Raw genomic sequence first — 19,502 nt, 5'->3', positions numbered from 1 at the left:
CAAGAACAGAGAGGACAGCACCTCGGCTGTCATAATGCAAGACCATAAGACATAGGCGCTGAAGTAGGCCATTCAGCCCATCAAGTTTGGTCCACCATTCAATGCGATCATGACAGATTTGAAATGATAATCCTCAACTCCACTTCTCTGCCTTAATTCTTAGAATCTTTGATTTTCTTACTGATCAAGAATCTGTCTATCTCAGTCTTGAGCATACTTAACAAAGTTAAAGTTTATTTATAAGTCACAAGTAGGCTTACATTAACAATGCAATGAAGTTACTGTCGTCACACTTTGGTGCCTGTTCGGATACACTGAGCGAGAATTTAGCAACTAACCAGCACATCTTTTGCACTGTGGGAGGAAATCGGAGCACCAGGAGGAAGCCAACACAGACACAGGGAGGATGTGTGGACTCTGCACAGACAGCAACCCAAGTTGGGAATTGAACTCAGGTCTCTGGCGCTGCAAGACAGCAATGCTAACCACTGAGCCATTGTGCTGACAACCAAACCTCCACAGCCCTCTGCAACATAGAATTCCACAGATTCATTACCCTGATTGATATGTAGCAGGGTAGTGGTAGTCATAGTACCAACCTCCAGAACCCTACTGTATACCTTCTTCTAGTCTGACTGTCAGTGGTTCACCCTGTCTCTCTTTTCTGGATAGGAAAGATTTAGAGGGATATGGGCGAAATGCAGGCAAATAGGGCTGGTTCAGTTGGCATGGACGAGTTGGGCCAAAGGAATTGTTTCTGGGCCGTATGTCTCTACGACTCAGTGTCACTCATGACCAGTTACATATCCATGTCCAGGATGTTCATAGAGAATACTTGCCATGTGACTAAGATGGTGTGCAATTTCTTTGCTCCCCAGGTCTCTTTTGGATGATAAGAAGGCCACCATTCCATGCTTGGCTGATAGACTCACAACTGAACTCGTTGAGCACATTCTAGTAAGTTTTTGCCAAATGCTTTATGGTTCAGCATGATTCACATTTCCAGAGGTTAAAATCAATCACTTTTAAAACCAATTTTTTGATTTTTTTTAAATCAATGAGATTTTGCACGTTCGTAGTTTTAGACAAAAATCATCTCCTTTCACTTTTTTTTTAAAAGAAATCCTTGCCTGATTTAGAAAAGGAAATTGGAGACAAAGTCTGTGCAACGTCCAAAGAATTGGAAATATATGGTGAAGGAGTTCCAGAAACAAGTCATGAGAAAGTAACTTTCATGATTCAGGTTGGTATCTCATACTCGACATAAGTAAAAAAAAAGCGTCAAACCTAACAACAAGACAAATATGACTCCGTTGGCTCTGGATCCTAAATTAGGCCAGAATTCTGACTTATTTTTAGTCATTTGTGGAACATGGGTGTCACTGGCTGGCCGGCATTTATTGCCCATCCCAAGTTGCCCTTGGAGGGCAGTTGAGAGTCAACCACATTGCTGTTGCTCTGGAGTCACATCTAGGCCAGACCAGGTAAGGACGGCAGATTTCCTTTCCTAAAGGACATTAGTGAATCAGATGGGTTTTTCTGACAATTGACAATGGTTTCATGGTCATTAGTAACGTAGAAACATAGAAGCTAGAAGCAGGAGGAGGCCATTTGACGCTTCTAGCATGCTTCACCAAATCATCGCGATCATAGATGATTGGCCAACTCAAAAGCCTAATCTGCTTTCTCCCCGTAACCTTTGGTCCCATTTGCCCCAACTGCTATATCCAGCCGCCACTTGAATACATTTCATGTTTTGGCATCAACTACTTCCTGTGGTAATGAATTCCACAGGCTCACCTCTCTTTGGGTGAAGAAATGTCTCCTCATCTCCATCCCAAATGGTCATAGATTCTTAATTCCAGATATTTTTTATTGAATTCAAATTCCACCATCTGCTGTGGTGGGTTTTGAATCTGGGTCCCCATAACATTAGCGATAATACCACTGGGCCATCGCCTCCCCATGACATGCTGTTCCTGGCATGCTATCTGGCACTCTTCACTGAACCAGGTTTACTCCCCTGGATTGGTGTTAATGGTAGAATGGGGGATAAGTCAGGGATATGCCTGACTTCCAATGTCTATCAACGCTACATCTGGGCCTTTTAATGACAGAAATGAAGGAACCCTTTCTCGAAGGAGTTTCTACTCTTGGCTTAACCCTGTCTTACATTGTGGGCTTTATGTGGAATGGATGAAGATTTTGTCTGATGGAATCACTGCTGATTTCAGTGTACTTTGCATCATGGGGAGGCAGTGGCCTACCCCACCCAGGACATTGGAGCTCCAAGACCCTTGCCTGATGGCCTAACCACCAATGCCACAATTGCTTCCCTCCCAAACCAACCGGCAATACCCTACCATCCTACCCCGAACACCTGGGACTTGGCGTTGGACCCCAACTCTCAGGTTGCCATTCTTAAAATTCTACCCTCAAGAGTTTTGGAGAATTCCAGATGCAGGATCTTTGTGTGGGGACTTCCAAGAGATCTCCCAGGCATTTTCCAGGGTAATTCCATGGTACAACCATATAGAGACTGGAAGATCCAACTAGGTCAAAGTTTCTTTACTATGTGTTGACATTACAACATTTAAAAATTAGCACCTTCTCCATCATATGTAGTAACTCAAATTAAAAAAAACTTGCTGGAAAAATGCAGCTGGTCAGGCAGCGTCTGTGGAGAGGGAAACAGTTTTAAGTCCAACGTGATTCTTCTGTGTAAACACGAGGTGCAATTTTGCGTTTGTGTTCATCATCAACGTGAATGGCGACATGGGTACAATATCTCGCCGGTGAGATCTTGCTTCCCAATTTTCCATGCCCCCCCCTCAACTCCCCACCAGTGATGTAATGAGGTTCCTGCCCCTAAAAGGCAAGAACCTCATTGCAATGCAATTTAGGGGAGCCACGGCCTATATCATCTGTGGTATTATGGCTGAACTAATAATCCAGAAACTCAGCAAACATTCTGGGGACCTGGATTCGAATCCCACCACAGCAGATGGTGGAATTTGAATTCAATAAAAAAAGTCTGAAATTACAAATCTACTGATGACCATTGTCGATTGTGGGGAAAACGCATCGAGTTCACTAATGTCCTTGAGGGAAGAAAACCTGCTATCCTTACCCGGTCTGGCCTACACGTGACTCCAGATCCGTGGTAAGGTGGTTGACACAGTAAAAAGTCCCTGACGAAGGGACTAACCCCGAAAGCTAGTGAGTTTACTACCAAATAAATTGGTTGGACTTAAACCTGGCGTTGTCAGAATTCTTACTGTGTTTACCCCAGTCCAACACCGGCATATCCACAAGGTGGTTGACTCTCAACTGCCCTCGGGCAACTCGGGATGGACAATAAATGTTGGCCAGCCAGCGACGCCCATGTCCCACGAATGAAAGTAAATAGATAAATGATAATATAGTGAGCGAGTCCCGAGTCACATGATATCCCTCCCCTTCTCCCAGTGAATATTCACTGGCAAGTTTTATCGCAGGTTTATAAAGGCCCCCCTGTCGAGGGGATTGCCCTGGGGGGTGGGGCGGGGGGGCAGGGGGAGGCGGTGGGGGCGGGGGGGCAGGTGGGGGTGGGGGGGTTGGGGGCGGGAGCGGGGGGTGGTGTGCGGGGGGGTGTGGGTGGAGGCAGCGGGGTGTGGGTGGGGGGCGGGGGGGTGTGGGTGGAGGCAGGGGGGTGTGGGTGGGGGGCGCAGGGGGGGCGGGGGTGGGGGGGGCGGGCAGGAGCGGGGGGGTGGTGGGGGGACGGGGTGGGGGGGGCGGGCAGGAGCAGGGGGGGTGGGTGGCGGGGGGGTGGGGGGTGGGGTGTGGGGGGGGCGGGGTGGGGGGTCGGGTGCGGGGGGGTGGGTGGGCAGGTGCGGGGGGGTGGGTGGGTGGGGTGCGGGGGGGGGGTGGGGGGGTGCGGGGGCGCTGGGGGGGTGGGGGCGGGGAGTGGGGGCGGGGGGGTGGGTGTGGGGGGGGGCAGGGGGGAGGCACAAAGGTAATATAATTCACGGTGGTGGGGGGTGTGGGTGGGGGCTGGGGGGGCATGGCCAGGCAGTGTCCTACGCTGGGGCTTGTGAGAGAGATTTTCGTGTCCTAATATCTGTGGAGCAGTTCTTACTGTCTTTTATCAGCCCCTGCTCTGGCAGAGTGACATTGTAAGCCCCACCCAGTGATTAAGTTTTCACAGTGCCAGAAAATTGGGTCTAAAAACTCAGCTGTACCACTGGAGAGCCAGTTTTCAATCAGGGCCTGATACTCTGAAAGATTACGGCAAAATTCCTGTTTCTCTCCCCACAGGTGCTGCCAGACCTGCTGAGATTTCCCAGAGTTTTCTGTATTTATTTCAGATCTCTAGTATCCGCAGAACCTTGCTTTTATAGAGTAAATCAAAGTGATTCACTAATTTAAGTACTTCATTGAGATTACCTGACTCCGAAAGCCTATCCACCATCCAGAAGGCACAAGTTAGGAGTGTGATGGAATATGCTCCACTGGCCTAGATGGGAGCAGCTCCAACAACACTCAAGAAGCTTGACACCATCCAGGACAAAGCAGCCCGCTTGATTGGCACCACATCGACAAACATCTGTTCCCTCCACCACCGATGCTCAGTAGCAGCAGTGTGAACTATCTACAAGATGCACTGCAGCAATTCACCAAAGATCCTTAGACAGCACCTTCCAAACCCATGACCGCTTCCATCTAGAAGGAGTAGGACAGCAGATAAATGGGGACATCACCACCTGCAAGTTCCCCTCCAAGCCACTCACCATTCTGACTTGGAAATATACCTCCATTCCTTCACGGTCGCCGGGTCAAAATCCTGGAATTCCCTCCCTAATGGCATTGTGGGTGAAACCGCAGCACGTGGACTGCAGCGATTCAAGAAGGCAGCTCACCACCACCTTCTCAAGGGCAACTAGGAGTGGGCAATAAATGCTGGCCAGCCGGCAGAGCCTATGCCCCACAAATGAATAATTACCACTTCCCCAAAGCAATCACTCATTCCAACAGAGCGTTTCCCCAAGCAACCATAGTTCAAGACCATGAGGAGCAACAAGTGATCACCATTTTCACTGTGTCTGGTTTTGTCCACAGAAACTCAGTAGCTTTGGTGAAAACCTCAGGAGTTTATCTACAGGGGAGGAGCCTGAAGATTGCATCAAGGAGGAGAGGTGCTTCACAAAAGTACGCATGGAGTTTGAAAACTGGAAAATTCAGCTGGATAAAGTTAAAAAACTATGTGAGTGCAAAACAAAATAGAGGCAACAGTCAGGTTATTTTGAAAGCTTGTTCTTTTAGTCCCGTCAGAGCCAAGCAAGGATTTCTGATCGAAAATTAGAGAAATTATATTTATATCTAATTAAACCAGGCTGGAGAATCTTTTATCTTTTACTGTATTCCATCAGGATTGTCCAAGTGTCCATCAGTCACAGATATTCTTAAACCTCCCCATGTTCATTCTCCCATTCTTGAGGCAGCTTATTTATTTATCTATTTATATAAATAAATTTATCTATTCGTATAAAAACAAAACAGTATATTTATTTATTAGTCACAAGTAACGCTTACATTAACACTGCAATGAAGTTACTGTGAAATTCCCCTAGTCGCCACACTCCAGCGCCTGTTCAGGTCAATGCATCTGACCAGCACATCTTTCAAACTGTGGGAGGAAACCATAGCACCCAGAGGAAACCCACACAGACGCATGGAGAAGGTTCAAACCCCACGCACACAGTGACCCAAGCCGCAATCTCCGTTAAGACTCATAGAATCCCTACAGTGCAGAAGGAGGCCATTTGGCCCATCTAGTCTGCACCGTCCCACTTTTTTTTTGATCCTACCCAGGCCACGTCCCCGTAACTCCACAGACTATGGCCCAAGTGAGGAATCAAACCTGGCTCCCTGGGGCTGTGAGGCAGCAGTGCTAATCACTGAGCCACCGTGCCACCCTTTGGTACTGTACCCAGTCCCACATTAACTTTGCATTATATCAGACCCTTCTACTACACATAGTATGCCTCTAGACCCTTGGCTTCTGAGTTGAGAGAAGGAAGAGAAGTACAAATGATGTCAGCTCTGGCTCAGGTGCTCTGCATAAGCTGGCTGTGGGATTTGAACACTAAAATCTAGATGGTGCTCTAAAGTGGCACTGATGATGAGTGCTCTTTGATGTCCCATCCTTCATATGAGATGTCTAACCTTTCAGATAGTTTCCACAATCAACATCATTAAAATAGATGGCCCCTTGTTGCTTATGGGATCTTACTGTTCATTTCAGCTTTTCATACATTACAACATGACTACACTGCAATACTTTCCTTCTCCCCTATGTACTCTATTAATGGTATATTTTGACGGTGTAGCACGCAAGAAACAATACTTTTCATTGTATCCCAATATGTAGTTGGTGGCACAGTGGTTAGCACTGCTGCCTCACAGCGCCAGGGACCCGGGTTCAATTCTCGGCTTGGGTCACTCTCTGTGCAGAGTCTGCATATTCTCCTCATGTTTGCGTGGGTTTGCTCCGGTTCCTTCCCACAGTCCAAAAAAACGTGCCAGTTAGGTGCATTGGCCATGCTGAATTCTCCCTCAGTGTACCTGAACAGATGCCGGAGTGTGGTGACTAGGAGATTTTCACAGTAACTTAATTACAATGTTAATGTAAGCGTACTTGCGACACTAATAAATAAACAAATATGACAATAAGAAATCAAATCAAAAATATTTAATTAGCTGTAAAGCACTGTATATACTGTGACTGCCACGATACCGTCCTCCTAGGCCTTTTGCAATGTTCTAGTAAACCCTAATGCAAACTGGAGGAACAGCACCCGATCTTCCGACTTGACCTTCCGGACTGAACATTGAGTTCAACAAGTTCAGAGCATGAGCTGTCTCCTCCGTCTTCACCCCATTTCCATTTATTTTATTTCATTTCTTCTCTTCATCTCATTCATCCATTTTTATCACCCTTTATTCTCATTTCCATTTTTCCACTTCTCCATTCTCGCTCTCCATCATGCCACCATCCCATCACCACCCCCCCCCCCTCCCTGCCCCCACCCCCCCCCTCCTTTCAGGGCAAGTGCCGCATTCCTCAGGCAGTCCCTTTATCAGTCTGTACCTCTGTTCTGCCATTCATACGTTCTGATCACTTAATAGACGCTCTCAGCCTTCTTCATCCTCACTTACATATCCTTTGTCCTCACACACCACACCCCCCCCCATACCCACACCTTAAATCCCCTCTGATTTTCTTTGCTCTTAGCTCTGCTGAAGGACCATCCAGACTCAAAACGTTGGCTCAGCTCTCTCTCCATGAGAGAGATGCTGTCAGACCTGCTGAGATTTTCCAGCATTTTCTGTTTTTGTTTCAGATTCCAGCATCCGCAGTATTTTGATTTTTTTTTAACCACACAATTAATCACCATGTGGACCTGAAAATGCGACAATTTCCCATGTATTTATTTTGACCAATAGTCTATGAAATGATGCATGATAAAGTGCGGGAGTATGAGAAGTCTTACCGTGGGCGTGAGTTACCCGGGTTTGTCAACTACAAGACGTTTGAAACAATAGTAAAGAAACAGATTGTGAAGCTGCAACATCCTGCTACTCTCACACTAAAGAAAGTTACAGGTAAGTCAACTAAAGCTTCATTGTTTCATCAAAGAACCATAGCCATTCTTCACTAAATGTTGAAAGATGGTAAACCTCAAAAGAATTTACTTCACTTCTTTTCTTTGTTGTCCTGTCCTGACCTAGAATATATTTGCATCCTACCTCACTCCTCCTAACAATGCAGATTTGTAAGATGCTCTCTGGCATCAGTTGAAACTTCAACTAGGCTGGCCACAAGAAGAGAGAGTGATGATACTGATGAATCTTCTTCCCAGACCTCTGCAGGGGAGTAATAGCCATGGCCTAAAATTGTTCTTCTCTCGTTCCACACGGAAAGATGATTTCCTCGACCCTTCCGGTGCTGTTCCGGCAGCAGGACAGAAGTATATCTGTAGTAATTTCAGGCCATCATGGGGGCAGCATGGTGGCACAGTGGTTAGCACTGCCGCCTCACAGCGCCAGGGACCTGGGTTCGATTCCCGGCTTGGGTCATTGTCTGTGTGGAGTCTGCACATTCTCCCTGTGTCTGCATGGATTTCCTCCAGGGGTTCCGGTTTCCTCCCACATTCTGAAAGATGTGCTGGTTAGGTGCATTGAACTGAACAGGTGCCGGACTGTGGCGATTAGGGTAATTTCACAGTAACTTCATTGCAGTGTTAATGTAAATAATGTTGGGGGAGTTTTTCCATCTCATCCGCCAGAGGGATTGTAATGGTGTGGGGCGGGGACAGGGGGGAAACCATGCAAAGTTCCATTGGTCTTGGATGGGATTTTATGCTTTTGGGGTGAATGCAGGCAGTAAATCCCGTGCAGAATATCTCCTTGCCCGAGGAGGCAACTTGGTCCAGTTGTCCTTGTAGACACTTCATTTCTGCCAGTCCACCAGCCCACAGCAAACATCAATTAATGCCACTCACAGTCATAAAGTCATAGTACCTGTTACTAATAAATAAACTTTATAAATTGGTAAGTTGAAAGTCACATTTTGCCATTGAAGAGGTGTTGCCAATCTGTGGCAAGAACAGCACTGTGTGAGTATAGTGTCTGAAACATGAGGAACGGGGAAGTGGTCCTCTCAATTTGGCAATGTCAACTGGCACAAACAAGTGCTTTCCTGTTAGTGTTAATCACAAGAACAAGGGGTGGCACAATGGTTAGCACTACTGCCTCGCAGTGCCAGGGTCCCAGGTTCAACTCCGGCCTCAGGTCACTGTCTGTGTGAAGCCTGCACGTTCTCCCCATATCTGCGTGGGTTTCCTCCAGTTGCTCCAGTTTCCTCCCACAGTCCAAAGATGTGTGGGTTAGGTTGATTGGCCATGCTAAATTAACCCTAGTGCAAATATGAAGGGTTATGGGAATAGGGCCTGAATGGAATTGTGGTCAGTGCAGACTCGATGAGCCGAATGGCCTCCTTCTGCGCTGTAAGGATTCTATGATATTATTAAACTAGAAAAAGTGCAGAAAAAGTTTATTAGGATGCTACTGAGATTTGTTGGTTTGAATTATAAGGAGAGGCTGGATAGACTGGGATTTTTTTTCTCTAGATCATAGGAGGCTTCGGGGTGATCTTATAGAGGTCTATAAAATAATGAGGGGCCTAGATCAGTTAGATAGTCAATACCTTTTCCCAAAGGTAGGGGTGTCTAACACTGAAGATGAGAGGGGAGAGATATAAAAGAGTCCAGAGGGGCAATTTTTTAACACAGAGGGTGGTGAGTGGCTGGAACAAGCTGTCAGAGGTAGTAGTAGAGGTGGGTACAATTTTGTCTTTTAAAAAGCAGTTAGACAGTTACATGTGTAAGATGGGTATAGAGGGATATGGGCCAAGTGCGGGCAACTGGCACTAGCTTAGTGATTAAAAAAGGGTGGCATGGACATGTTGGGCCAAAGGGCCTGTTTCCATGCTGTAAACCTCTCTGACTTTATGACTGTGAGTGGCATCGATTGATGTTTGCTGTGGGCTGGTGGACTGGCAGAAATGGTGTGTCTACAAGGACAACTGGACCAAGTTGCCTCCTTGGGCAAGGAGATATTCTGGACAGGGTTTAACACCTGCATTTGCCCCAAAGGCAGAAAATCCTGCCCAAAGATCAATGGACCTTTGCATGGTTCTCCCCGCACCCCCCCCCAACACCCATTATGATTCCCCTGGCGGACGGGATGGAAAAACTTCCCCAATCTTACTATCCAGAGAGTTTCAGTGCAGGAAACTAATGATCATTAATAGAGAGGCAAAAGTGTGGGTCATGCACAGTAGCTGTGATGGTTTGGATCAGTGGTAACTCCCATGCTCTCAAATACAATCAGCTAAACATAATGTAATATGCAGAGGAATTGAGTGCAGTTTATCCAAACCCAGCTGGTTTCTGAAGATAGCGCCTGAGACTTTACATCTGGTTTAGCCTAAATGTAAAATTCGGTCCCAGGATTGGGCACCAAGGAAATTGATTATCCAATCTTTTCACTGGGATGTAGCATTGCTGGCTGGGCCAGTGTTTATTGCCCATCCCTAAAAGCTCTTGAGAAGGTGAGTGCGAGTCACCTTCGTGAACCACTGCAGCCCATCGTGGTGTAGATACACCCACAGTGCTGTTAGGAAGGGAATTCCCACTGTAATATAATTCCACATCAGGATGTGTGCCTCTTGATGGGGAACTTGAAAGTGTTAATGCTCTCTGCCTTTGTTGTCCTTGTCCACTTAGATGGTGGAGTGGGGAGGCACTGTAGACGGAGCCTTGGTATGTTGCCACAGTGCATCTTGAAGATGATGCATACTGTTGCCACTATGCATCAGTGGTGAAGGGGATATTGGGCTTGAACTTGATCAGAGTGGCAATCGGCGTCAGATTGCCATTCAGCCCCTCAGCCGGAACCTTATCATTGTTCATGTTGGCGGAATTGTTCCATCCTGCTGTAGTGAAGGGAGATTTGGCTGGTTGCCAAACTCTCCGTCCTTACTGCAGTGAGAGTGTGGCATGAACAGCAAGTAAGATTGTACCCCTAGCCGTTTATCTTAACTTTTTCCCCTGCTATCTCACCCAACCTTCCAGCTCAGGGTGGGGGAGATCCGAGTAGTGTAGTCCATCCCTGTGCTGTCATTGAAAAATAGATCTGTCGAAGAGGACGTGGCCACTTTTTTACAGCACTAGATTGGAGTGGGAGGGGAACCTTTGTCAAGAAGGGTTAACAGGCCTTCCAATTAAGTCCAAATTTGATGTGAATTATCCAATGGAAGTCACAGATATATGAAGGGGGTTACATATGGCACTGGGTGTTGGGGAGAATTGTATGTGAAGTTGATTCAAAGAAATAAAGGTAGTTTTTGAAGAAGTAGAACTCATGCCTCCTTTACTGAACTGCGACCAAGAGGTTCAAACAATCTTATGGTTCCGTACAGTGATTACCCAGGAGTTAGAAGAGGTTTTAATTCTTTGAGCTTTCTCTGAGTAACTATTGATGTAACCCAGTCGGAACCATCCACGGTTTCTGATTTCAGATGGCTTCCAGTGCAGGGCAATCAGCCAGGAGAAGTTTGCACTTTGGGCCGTTGCCATGCAAACCAGGATTTTGCAGCAGAATATTTCCACTTCCACCCCTCCCGTCCCTGGCTCCACTCCTGACCCTCCCTCTCTTCCGCTCCTCCCCACTCTTCTGCCCCTCCCCCCTCTTCCACCCCTCCTCTTTCTGCCCCTCTCCCCTCTCACTGCCCCCCTCCCTCGCAAATACAACACCTTGGAGGATGCGACCCAATGTTTAAGGTGGTGAACAGCATGGCGATCAGCCAAGCTGCTTTGTTTTTGGCTGGTGATTAGTTTTTTAAGTGTTGTTGGAACAAGAAAGAAAAGAAGTGAATTCTTTTGAGGTTTACAAGTGGAGAGTTTTCCATCACCATCCTGGCTTGTACCCTGTCGGTGATGGACAGGCTTTGGAGAATCAGGCGGTGAGATGTTCTCTGCAGAACTCCGAGCCTGCTCTTGCAGCTACAGTGTTTATAAGGCTGATTTAGTTCAGTTTCTGAGGTGGCACAGTGGTTAACACGGCTGCCTCACAGCTCTGAGGTCTTGGGTTCGATTCCCAGCTTGGGTCACTGGCTGTGTGGAGTTTGCACATTCTCCCCGTGTCTGCGTGGGTTTCCTCCGGATGATCCGGTTTCCCCCCACAGTCCAAAGATGTGCGGGTTGAGTGCATTGGCCATGCTGAAATGTCTCTTAGCGGCTGGGGATGCTTGGGTCAGAGAGATTAGCGGCGTAAATACGCCGGGTTATGGGGGTAAGGCATGGGTGGGATTGTTGTCGCTGCAAACTCGATAGGCCAAATGACCTCCTTCTGCACTGTAGGGATTCTATGAACAGTAACCCCCAAGATGTTGATAGTGGGGGATTCAGTAACGGTCATGTCAATGAGGGCAATGGTTAGTTCTCTCTTGGTTGATGTCATCGGCTAGCATTTGTTGTTGCGAATGTAATTTGTCAGCCTAGGCTCGGGTATTGTCCAGGTCTAGCTCACCAATATGTCATTGTTTGTTCCCACTTTCTACTGTAGAAATTGTGCGAGAGGCTTTTAACGACATTGCTGTCTACAATTTCCAAGGAACCCCAAATCTCTTGAGAGCTGCCAAGGTATCGTGTAGAGACAAACTCACAGATTTAAAATGATCATCACTTTCACCCACAGAACTGATTTACAGGATTATTTGGAATGGAGTCTAGCTGATAGAGTATCAGTGAACACCACGGCCCTGGGTAGGGACAGAGGGAGCTCATTGTTGAACGTATAATTGAAAAGAAATTGCTGAAAAGGCAGACACGTTGCCAAAGGTTTGTGTCCATTCTCAGTGGACCCGACCCACCCCGGCCTGGTTGAGTATTGCCTGTACACAGTCGATTACAAACAGAAGGAATATGTTGTCTGATTTGACAACTAATTTTTGGGACATACAAACCTGGCATTTTACCAGCACTAAATTCACTGTGTTGCCCAAGTGTGAGAGAGACAGAACATTTTGGGTGTAAGTTTACTTAACGCAGAATCAACTGCTCAACAAGTAGCACAGTAGCAGAGTGGTTCGCACTGCTGCTTTGCAGCTCCAGGGACCCAGGTTTGATTCCTGGCTTGGCTCACCGTCTATGTGGAGTTAGCACATTCTCCTTGTGTCTGCGTGTGTTTCCTCCGGGTGCTCCGGTTCCCTCTGACATTCTGAAAGACACGCTGGTTAGGTGCATTGATCCAAACAGGTGCCGGACTAGGGGAATTTCACAGTAACGCCTTTGCAGTGTTAATGAAGCCTTACTTATGACTAGTAAAATGAACTTTTCCTGACTTAAGGGCCTCATGGAAACATTGAGAAACAGAAAGTAGGAGTAGGCCATCTGGCCCTTCGAGCTTTCTGCACCATTCACTATGATCATGGCTGATCTTTTATCTCAGCGCCATTCTCCAGCACTCTCCCCATACCCAGTGACACCTTTACAGTCTAGACATCTATCTATTTCCTTCTTCAATATGCTCAGTTGGAGTGCGGGCTGTTGGGTAACCCCAATAGTCGCTCACCCCCTACTCTCCATAAACTAAGGGCAGATCCATGTCGGACAGGAGGATGGTGGGAAAGCCACCTGGGCAGTTTTCCTTAAGAGCAGGTGTAATTCATCCAGTCCTTTGAACCATGTCCATCATCCAATTAGACAACAGACAATATTTGAACTCCATTTAATCTTACAATTATGCCCTCTTGCTCTGGACTGCCTCGCGAGACCAAATAGTTTTTCTCTATCAAACCTTTTACCAGCTGAAACACTTCAATCAAATTGCTCCTTCAGTCATACTCAAATAAATAAAAATCTAGTCTACACGTTGTAGGCGACACGATGACACAGTGGTTAGCGCTGTTCCCTTACAGTACAAAGGGATCTACGTTCAATTCCAGTCTTGGGTTCATTCTCCCCGTGTCCGCGTGGATTTCCTCACGGTGCTCTGGTTTCTTCCCACAGTGTGGGTTAGGTTGATAGGCCATGCTAAATTGACCCTAGTGTCAGGGAGATTGACAGGGTAAATATGTGAGGTTACAGGAATAGGACCTGGGTGGGATTGTGGTTGGTGCAGGCCCGATGGGCCAAATGGCCTCCTTCTGCACTATAGGGATACTTCAATGATTACAGCCTCGTAATTTAATCCTTGGCACTGTTCTGTTATCCAGATAAATTGTCCATCCCAATCACAAAGACAAAATTGAGAAAACTGCATATCTAAAATCAGAGCAGTCCAGTATTGGCAGTACGGTGGCACAATGGTTAGCACTGCTGCTTCACAGTACCAGGGACCTGGATTTGATTCCCAGCTTGGATCACTGTGTGGGGTTTGCACATTCTCCCCGCGTCCGTGTGGGTTTTCTCTGGTTTCCTCCTGCCGTCTGAAAGACGTGCTGGTTAGGTGCATTGATCCAGAGTGTGGCGACCAGGGCAATTTCACGGCAACTTCATTGCAGTGTTAATTTAAACCTTGCTTGTGACACCTATAATAAATTAACTTTAACCAATTGATGACATCTTTCTGTATTACCAGGTAAGAACTGAAGACCTAAGGAAACAGCTGGAAAGTCAGGCAGAAGCACAGCTGCAAATACAATTCAAGATTGAAAATATGGTGTATTCGCAGGACAGTATCTACAGCCAGAAGTTCACCAAAGCAAAGTCTAAAAACGATGAAGAGTTAGTGGAGAATATAAATGGTTACCCTTCAAAAAAAACCTCTTCAAGAGTTTCACAACAGCCTGCCTCTGGAGCCACCATTGAAGAAATGGCAATGCATCTGAAAACATACTACAAGGTAGGTTCTGAATAGATGGAAACAGACATTCGCATAGATTGTATGGAATTAAAATAGAACAAAAAGATTATGTTAATACAGCTCCGAGCAACATTTCCACGTGGTTAGCGTGCGAGAAATATTGTGTGAAAGTCTTTTTATGCAAAGTAAGATCCTGTAGAAAGCAATATGATGACTGGTCAGTTAATCAAAGAATTTACAATAAAATGTTTCACCAGATAGATAATATTCACCAGCATTTCACTATGTTGTCAGCTCTATGGTAAGAGCTGTTTTATTGTCAAAGTTCATAGTTTTAGTTTATTTACTAGTGTCACAAGTAGGCTTACATTAACACTGCAATGACATTACTGCGAAAGTCCCCTTGTCATCATGCTCCAGTGCCTGTTCGGGTACACTGAGGGAGAACTTAGCATGGCCAATGCACCTAACCAGCTCAGCTTTCGGACTGTAGAAGGAAACTGCAACACCCATAGGAAACCCACGCAGACACGGGGAGAACGTGCAGACCCCGCACAGACAGTGACCCAAGCTGGGAATCAAACCCGGGTCCCTGGCGCTGTGAGGCAGTAGTGCTAACCACCGTGCCACCTACAAACCCTCTTCCGGTTCTTAATCCCAGCATGACATTTCTTGCCAAACACCTTCATAATTGAGAAACCTGGCTGAGATTCTGAAGCCACTGGCAGATTTGGGAGAAGCTAGGAGGGCAGTAGAAGTGGGAAACCTCACAACTTTTTAAAAAGTGTGTAGATGAGACAAGTATTTGAAGCATCAAAACATTCAAGGCTATGGGACAAGTGTTGGAAAGTGATACTAATTTAGACTGTGTAGTTCTGTCAGCACATACTCGATGGGTTGAATGGCCTCTTCTGCACCATATCCCTCTATGACTATAACAAGTTCCACGGCTTTGAAGTCCTGAGAACAATGATGTGGAGATGCCAGTGTTGGACTGGGATGGGCACAGTAATAAATCTCACAACACCAGGTTAAAGTCCAACAGGTTTATTTGGTAGCACGAGCTTTCGGAGTGATGATCTGATAAAGGGGCAGTGATCCAAAAGTTCATGCTACCAAATAAACCTGTAAGTTCTGGGGCGTAATGAGTTAAAATATGAAATGATGAATGAGTCTTTCTAGCAACAAAACGAGGATGCTGTGAAGAATTCCCTATTTTTAATTAATTCATGGGGTCTAGGTGTCACTGGCTGGGTCAACATTTATTGAACATCCCTGAAGGCATTTAAGAGTCAACCACATTGCAGTGGGTCTGGAGTTACATATAGCCCAGACTAGGTAAGGACGACAGATTTCCTTCCCTGATGAGCACCAGTGAACCAGTTGGGTTTTTACAACAATCAGTAGTGGTTTCCCAATCATCGAGGAACAGAGAACAGAGAACAGTACTGCACAGAAACAGACCCTTCGGCCCTCCAAGCTTGCGACGATCATATTGTCCAATCTAGACCAACTTGTATCCCCCTATATCCCATTGATTCATGTATCTATCCTGATAAGTCTTAAATGTCGCTAACAGCATCAATCACCTCACTTGGCAGTGCATTCCAGGCCCCCATCCATCTCTGTGTAAAAGATGCACATCTCCACTGAACCTTTCCCCCCTTAACTTGAACTTGTGCCCCCTTGTAATTGTTATTTCTACCCTGGGATAAGGCTTCCACCTGTTCACCCTATCTATACCCCTCATAATTTTATAAGCTCCTATCAGGTCGCCCCTCAGCCTCCATCTTTCCAGGGAGGACAATCCCAGTTTATTCAATCTCTCCTCATAGCTAATACCCTCCATACCAGGCAACATCCTGGTAAACGTTTTCTCTACTCTCTCCAAAGCCTCAATGTAATTTGGATTTTAATTCCAGATTTTTATTCCATTCAAATTTCACCATCTGCCATGGTGGGATTCGAACCCGGGCCCCCAGAGTCTGTGGATTAATAGCCCAGTAGTAATACCACTAGGCCATTGCCTCCCCATATGATGATGCAGTAAGAACCTGGGAAGCAAAAGGGAGAAAGAAAAATCTTAGTCATTGGTTTCTATCCATTGAAACGCCCGCAAAGCCTAAGATGGTATCTTAGGTTTATCCCCATGGGGGAAATCAATAGGCTCATGGCTTCATCTGCTCCATCACTGTGACCAGCGTAAACCCCATTCATAGATGGGACAGCCAACTTTCTGCCAAGGTAATAGCAGCAGAGGAGGAGAAGCTCTGGGCGGTTTATACCCACTTCTAATTGTTGAAAGTTTATTCCCATAGTCTCACTCTCAATAGGCTTCTGCGAAAGGATAACATGAACTTCCAAATGCACTTTGTAATTGGCTTAAATTGTATTTCACAGACGGTTTTTTTTTGGAAGTGTGAAAAATCAGTGTTCAGAATCCAGCAAGTCCCAGTCGCCCTTTCGTTAACGAGTTGATAAATCCAACCAAAATAACAGTTTGTCCTTCAATGTAATGTTCTCTTACCTCTTCCTCAGAAGATAGTGCCTATCAGAGGTACAGTTCCACGGAGATTATTCATCATCCGCCAAACTCACCTCCCACACAAACAAACTTGAATTTTGTTGACTGCGTTGGTATACCCGATGATAGGGCTGAAACCCCAGGCCCACTGCACCTTGGCCATCCCTGGGAGCCCTGGTCTGATTCGGGGACTGTTGGAGAATTATTGACCTGCGCCAGGGTTCCCATTCCTTTCTGAAGGGTGGAGATCATGTCTCCCAAGAGTTACTGGCCAGTTGGAGAGCTGGAAACTCTTCAGCACTGCTGGGCCTGTGCCTGACCTGGAGCAGTAACATAGTCCTGGCACTCAGGCAAGTGGGTTCAGTGTCAAGGGATTTTGCCGTTGAGGTGAGGATGGGGGGGTCCTCTGAGGGTCATAGGGTGACTCATCAAACTCGCAGGGAGGCCACTGACTCCACCCAGGCTCATCCCTCTACCCTATTTCCGTATACTTGCACGCTTACCAAGACTAATTTGCATGGCTGATTTTACTCAATGTTCCCCAATATAACTTGCCTCAGCTGAAATTAGTTAGAGACACAGTGATTAACACTATTGCCTCAAAGTGCCAGGGACTCTGGTTTGATTCTGGCCTTGGGTGACTGTGTGGAGTTTGCATATTCTCCCCATGTCTGCGTAGATTTCCTCCGATGCTCCGGTTTCCTCCAAAGATGTGCAGGTTAGGTGGATTCACCATGCGAAAATGCCCCTAGTGTCCGAAGGTGGGTAGGTTCGGTGAATTAGCTATGGTAAATGCACGGGTATATGCAGATAGGGCAGAGGGAAGGGATGCTCTTCCAGAAAGTCATGATGAGTTGAATGGCCTCTTTCTACATTGTTGGGGTTTTATTGCTCTCACGGAGCAAGGACCAAAAATATGCAAATATTCTTCATCTGAGTGAGCTGGAGGATTTACTGGAATGAATTTGCAAGGAAGTTTATGGTTTATTTTTCACTTTTGTCCTTTATCCTCAGATTGCAACTGATCGATTGGCTGACCAGATTCCCCTAATAATCGGCTATTACGTTCTGCAAGAGTTTGCCTCCAAATTACAGGTTGAGATGCTTCAGCTTCTGCAGGAGAAGGATCACATTGACGAGTATCTCCACGAAGAGCGAAGCATTGCTGAGAAAAGGAAGAGCCTCAAAAACAAACTGGCCCGACTGACACAAGCTCAGGATCATCTGGCCAAGTTTTATTGAATGTCATCGGAAGTCAAGAAGCTTTCCAAACTACGCCCAGCTCATCTTCAAAGCCTGAAGTTTCCAACTCAGAGTTGGAAAGCTTTGCTGTATCACAGCTTGGTATGGCTCCTGCTCTATCCAAGACCGCAAGAAACTACAAAGGGTCGTGAATGAAGCCCAAACCATCAATCAAACCAGCCTCCCGTCCATTGCCTCTTTCTGCACTTCCTGCTGCCTCAGAATGGCAGCCAGCATAATCAAGGCCCACGGCCCCCCCAGGACATACTCCCTTCCACCTTCTTTCACCCAGAAAAAGATAGAAAAGCCTAAGATCACAGACTAACCAACTCACAAACAGCTTCTTCCCCGCTACTATCAAGAAATGGCCTATCTCACACTAAGTTGATCTTTCTCTACGCCCTAGCTATGACTGTAACATTAGGGCGTAGAGAAAGATCAACTTAGTGTGAGGTAGGTCTGCACTCTCTCCTTTCCTTCTCTATGTACGGTATACCTTGCCTATATAGCGTGCAAAAAAACAATAGTTTTCACTGTATCCTAATACGTGTGACAATAATAAATCAAATTGTTATGAAGAGTAATCCTGCTACTCATACAAATCATAAATAGAAGCCTTCTCAGAGAGGGGAGAACAAGCAAAAACTGACCTTTCTCAACATGTCCCTTGATGTATTTTTCTATATTTGGAGTACAGAACTTGTGTATTGCTGAAGAAAAGCATTTTGACTTGATTTATCAGGACAATTCATAACATAATAAGTGTAAATAGAACAGCAATTTTTTTCACCAACATTCAATATACTTTCCTCTGTGCTATAAGTTGCTCCTTTAACCCTTTGTCATCCAAATTGATGGTATGTTCTTATGTTACATAGGTTGCCTGACTTTCCTTCTGGCTTTGCATTCTCACCACCTTGGTAACTGAGCCTTATTCCTTTAAGATTGTCATTGTCAATATCTTATTGCATCCTGACAACTTTGAAGCATTGGAAATTAAAGAACCAGCTTCAAGTTTTAATATTCTTTTATAGTAGTTCACTTCAAAATGTACCGACCGACAGAGGCTGTTCCGCTTCCTTTGCCAATACTGTGCATTAAAAGATTAAAATTTCCAATGATGCCTTGAGTCTCATTCATAAGTGGAGGGTGAACTCACATTTTTCATACCAACCATCCATGCAAATCCAGGAGAAATACACAACCAACATCCTTGGGAGCCAAAATGAATAAAATATTGGCTACACAGAAAACTAGCAAAATTACCAGTGGCTCAAGAGAAAGGCAGGTGTCGGCAGTGACAATCTGAAAAAGTTACTGCACAGTC

The 19,502-nt window shown here is 45.9% G+C and overlaps 1 protein-coding gene across 1 annotated transcript in view; it reads left to right on the top strand.

Annotated features, from left to right (window-relative positions):
• Positions 1-19,293, top strand: part of LOC145353069 (interferon-induced GTP-binding protein Mx3-like) — a 33,779-nt gene extending 14,486 nt beyond the window's left edge. The window contains exons 7-13 of the mRNA XM_080203411.1: positions 879-957; positions 1,121-1,243; positions 5,098-5,242; positions 7,486-7,644; positions 12,169-12,245; positions 14,185-14,448; positions 17,948-19,293. Coding sequence (XP_080059537.1) covers positions 879-957; positions 1,121-1,243; positions 5,098-5,242; positions 7,486-7,644; positions 12,169-12,245; positions 14,185-14,448; positions 17,948-18,175 — 1,075 coding nt within the window. The 3' untranslated portion in view covers positions 18,176-19,293. The remainder of the gene's footprint in view (positions 1-878; positions 958-1,120; positions 1,244-5,097; positions 5,243-7,485; positions 7,645-12,168; positions 12,246-14,184; positions 14,449-17,947) is intronic.
• Positions 19,294-19,502: the final 209 nt, after the last annotated feature.

Source organism: Carcharhinus amblyrhynchos, chromosome 15, assembly GCF_965287045.1.
Source record: "Carcharhinus amblyrhynchos chromosome 15, sCarAmb.v2.hapA, whole genome shotgun sequence".
In the NCBI taxonomy this organism is placed as follows: Eukaryota; Metazoa; Chordata; class Chondrichthyes; order Carcharhiniformes; family Carcharhinidae; genus Carcharhinus; species Carcharhinus amblyrhynchos.
Note: the sequence above shows the minus strand (reverse complement) of the source record. Positions and strands in the feature narration are given on the sequence as shown.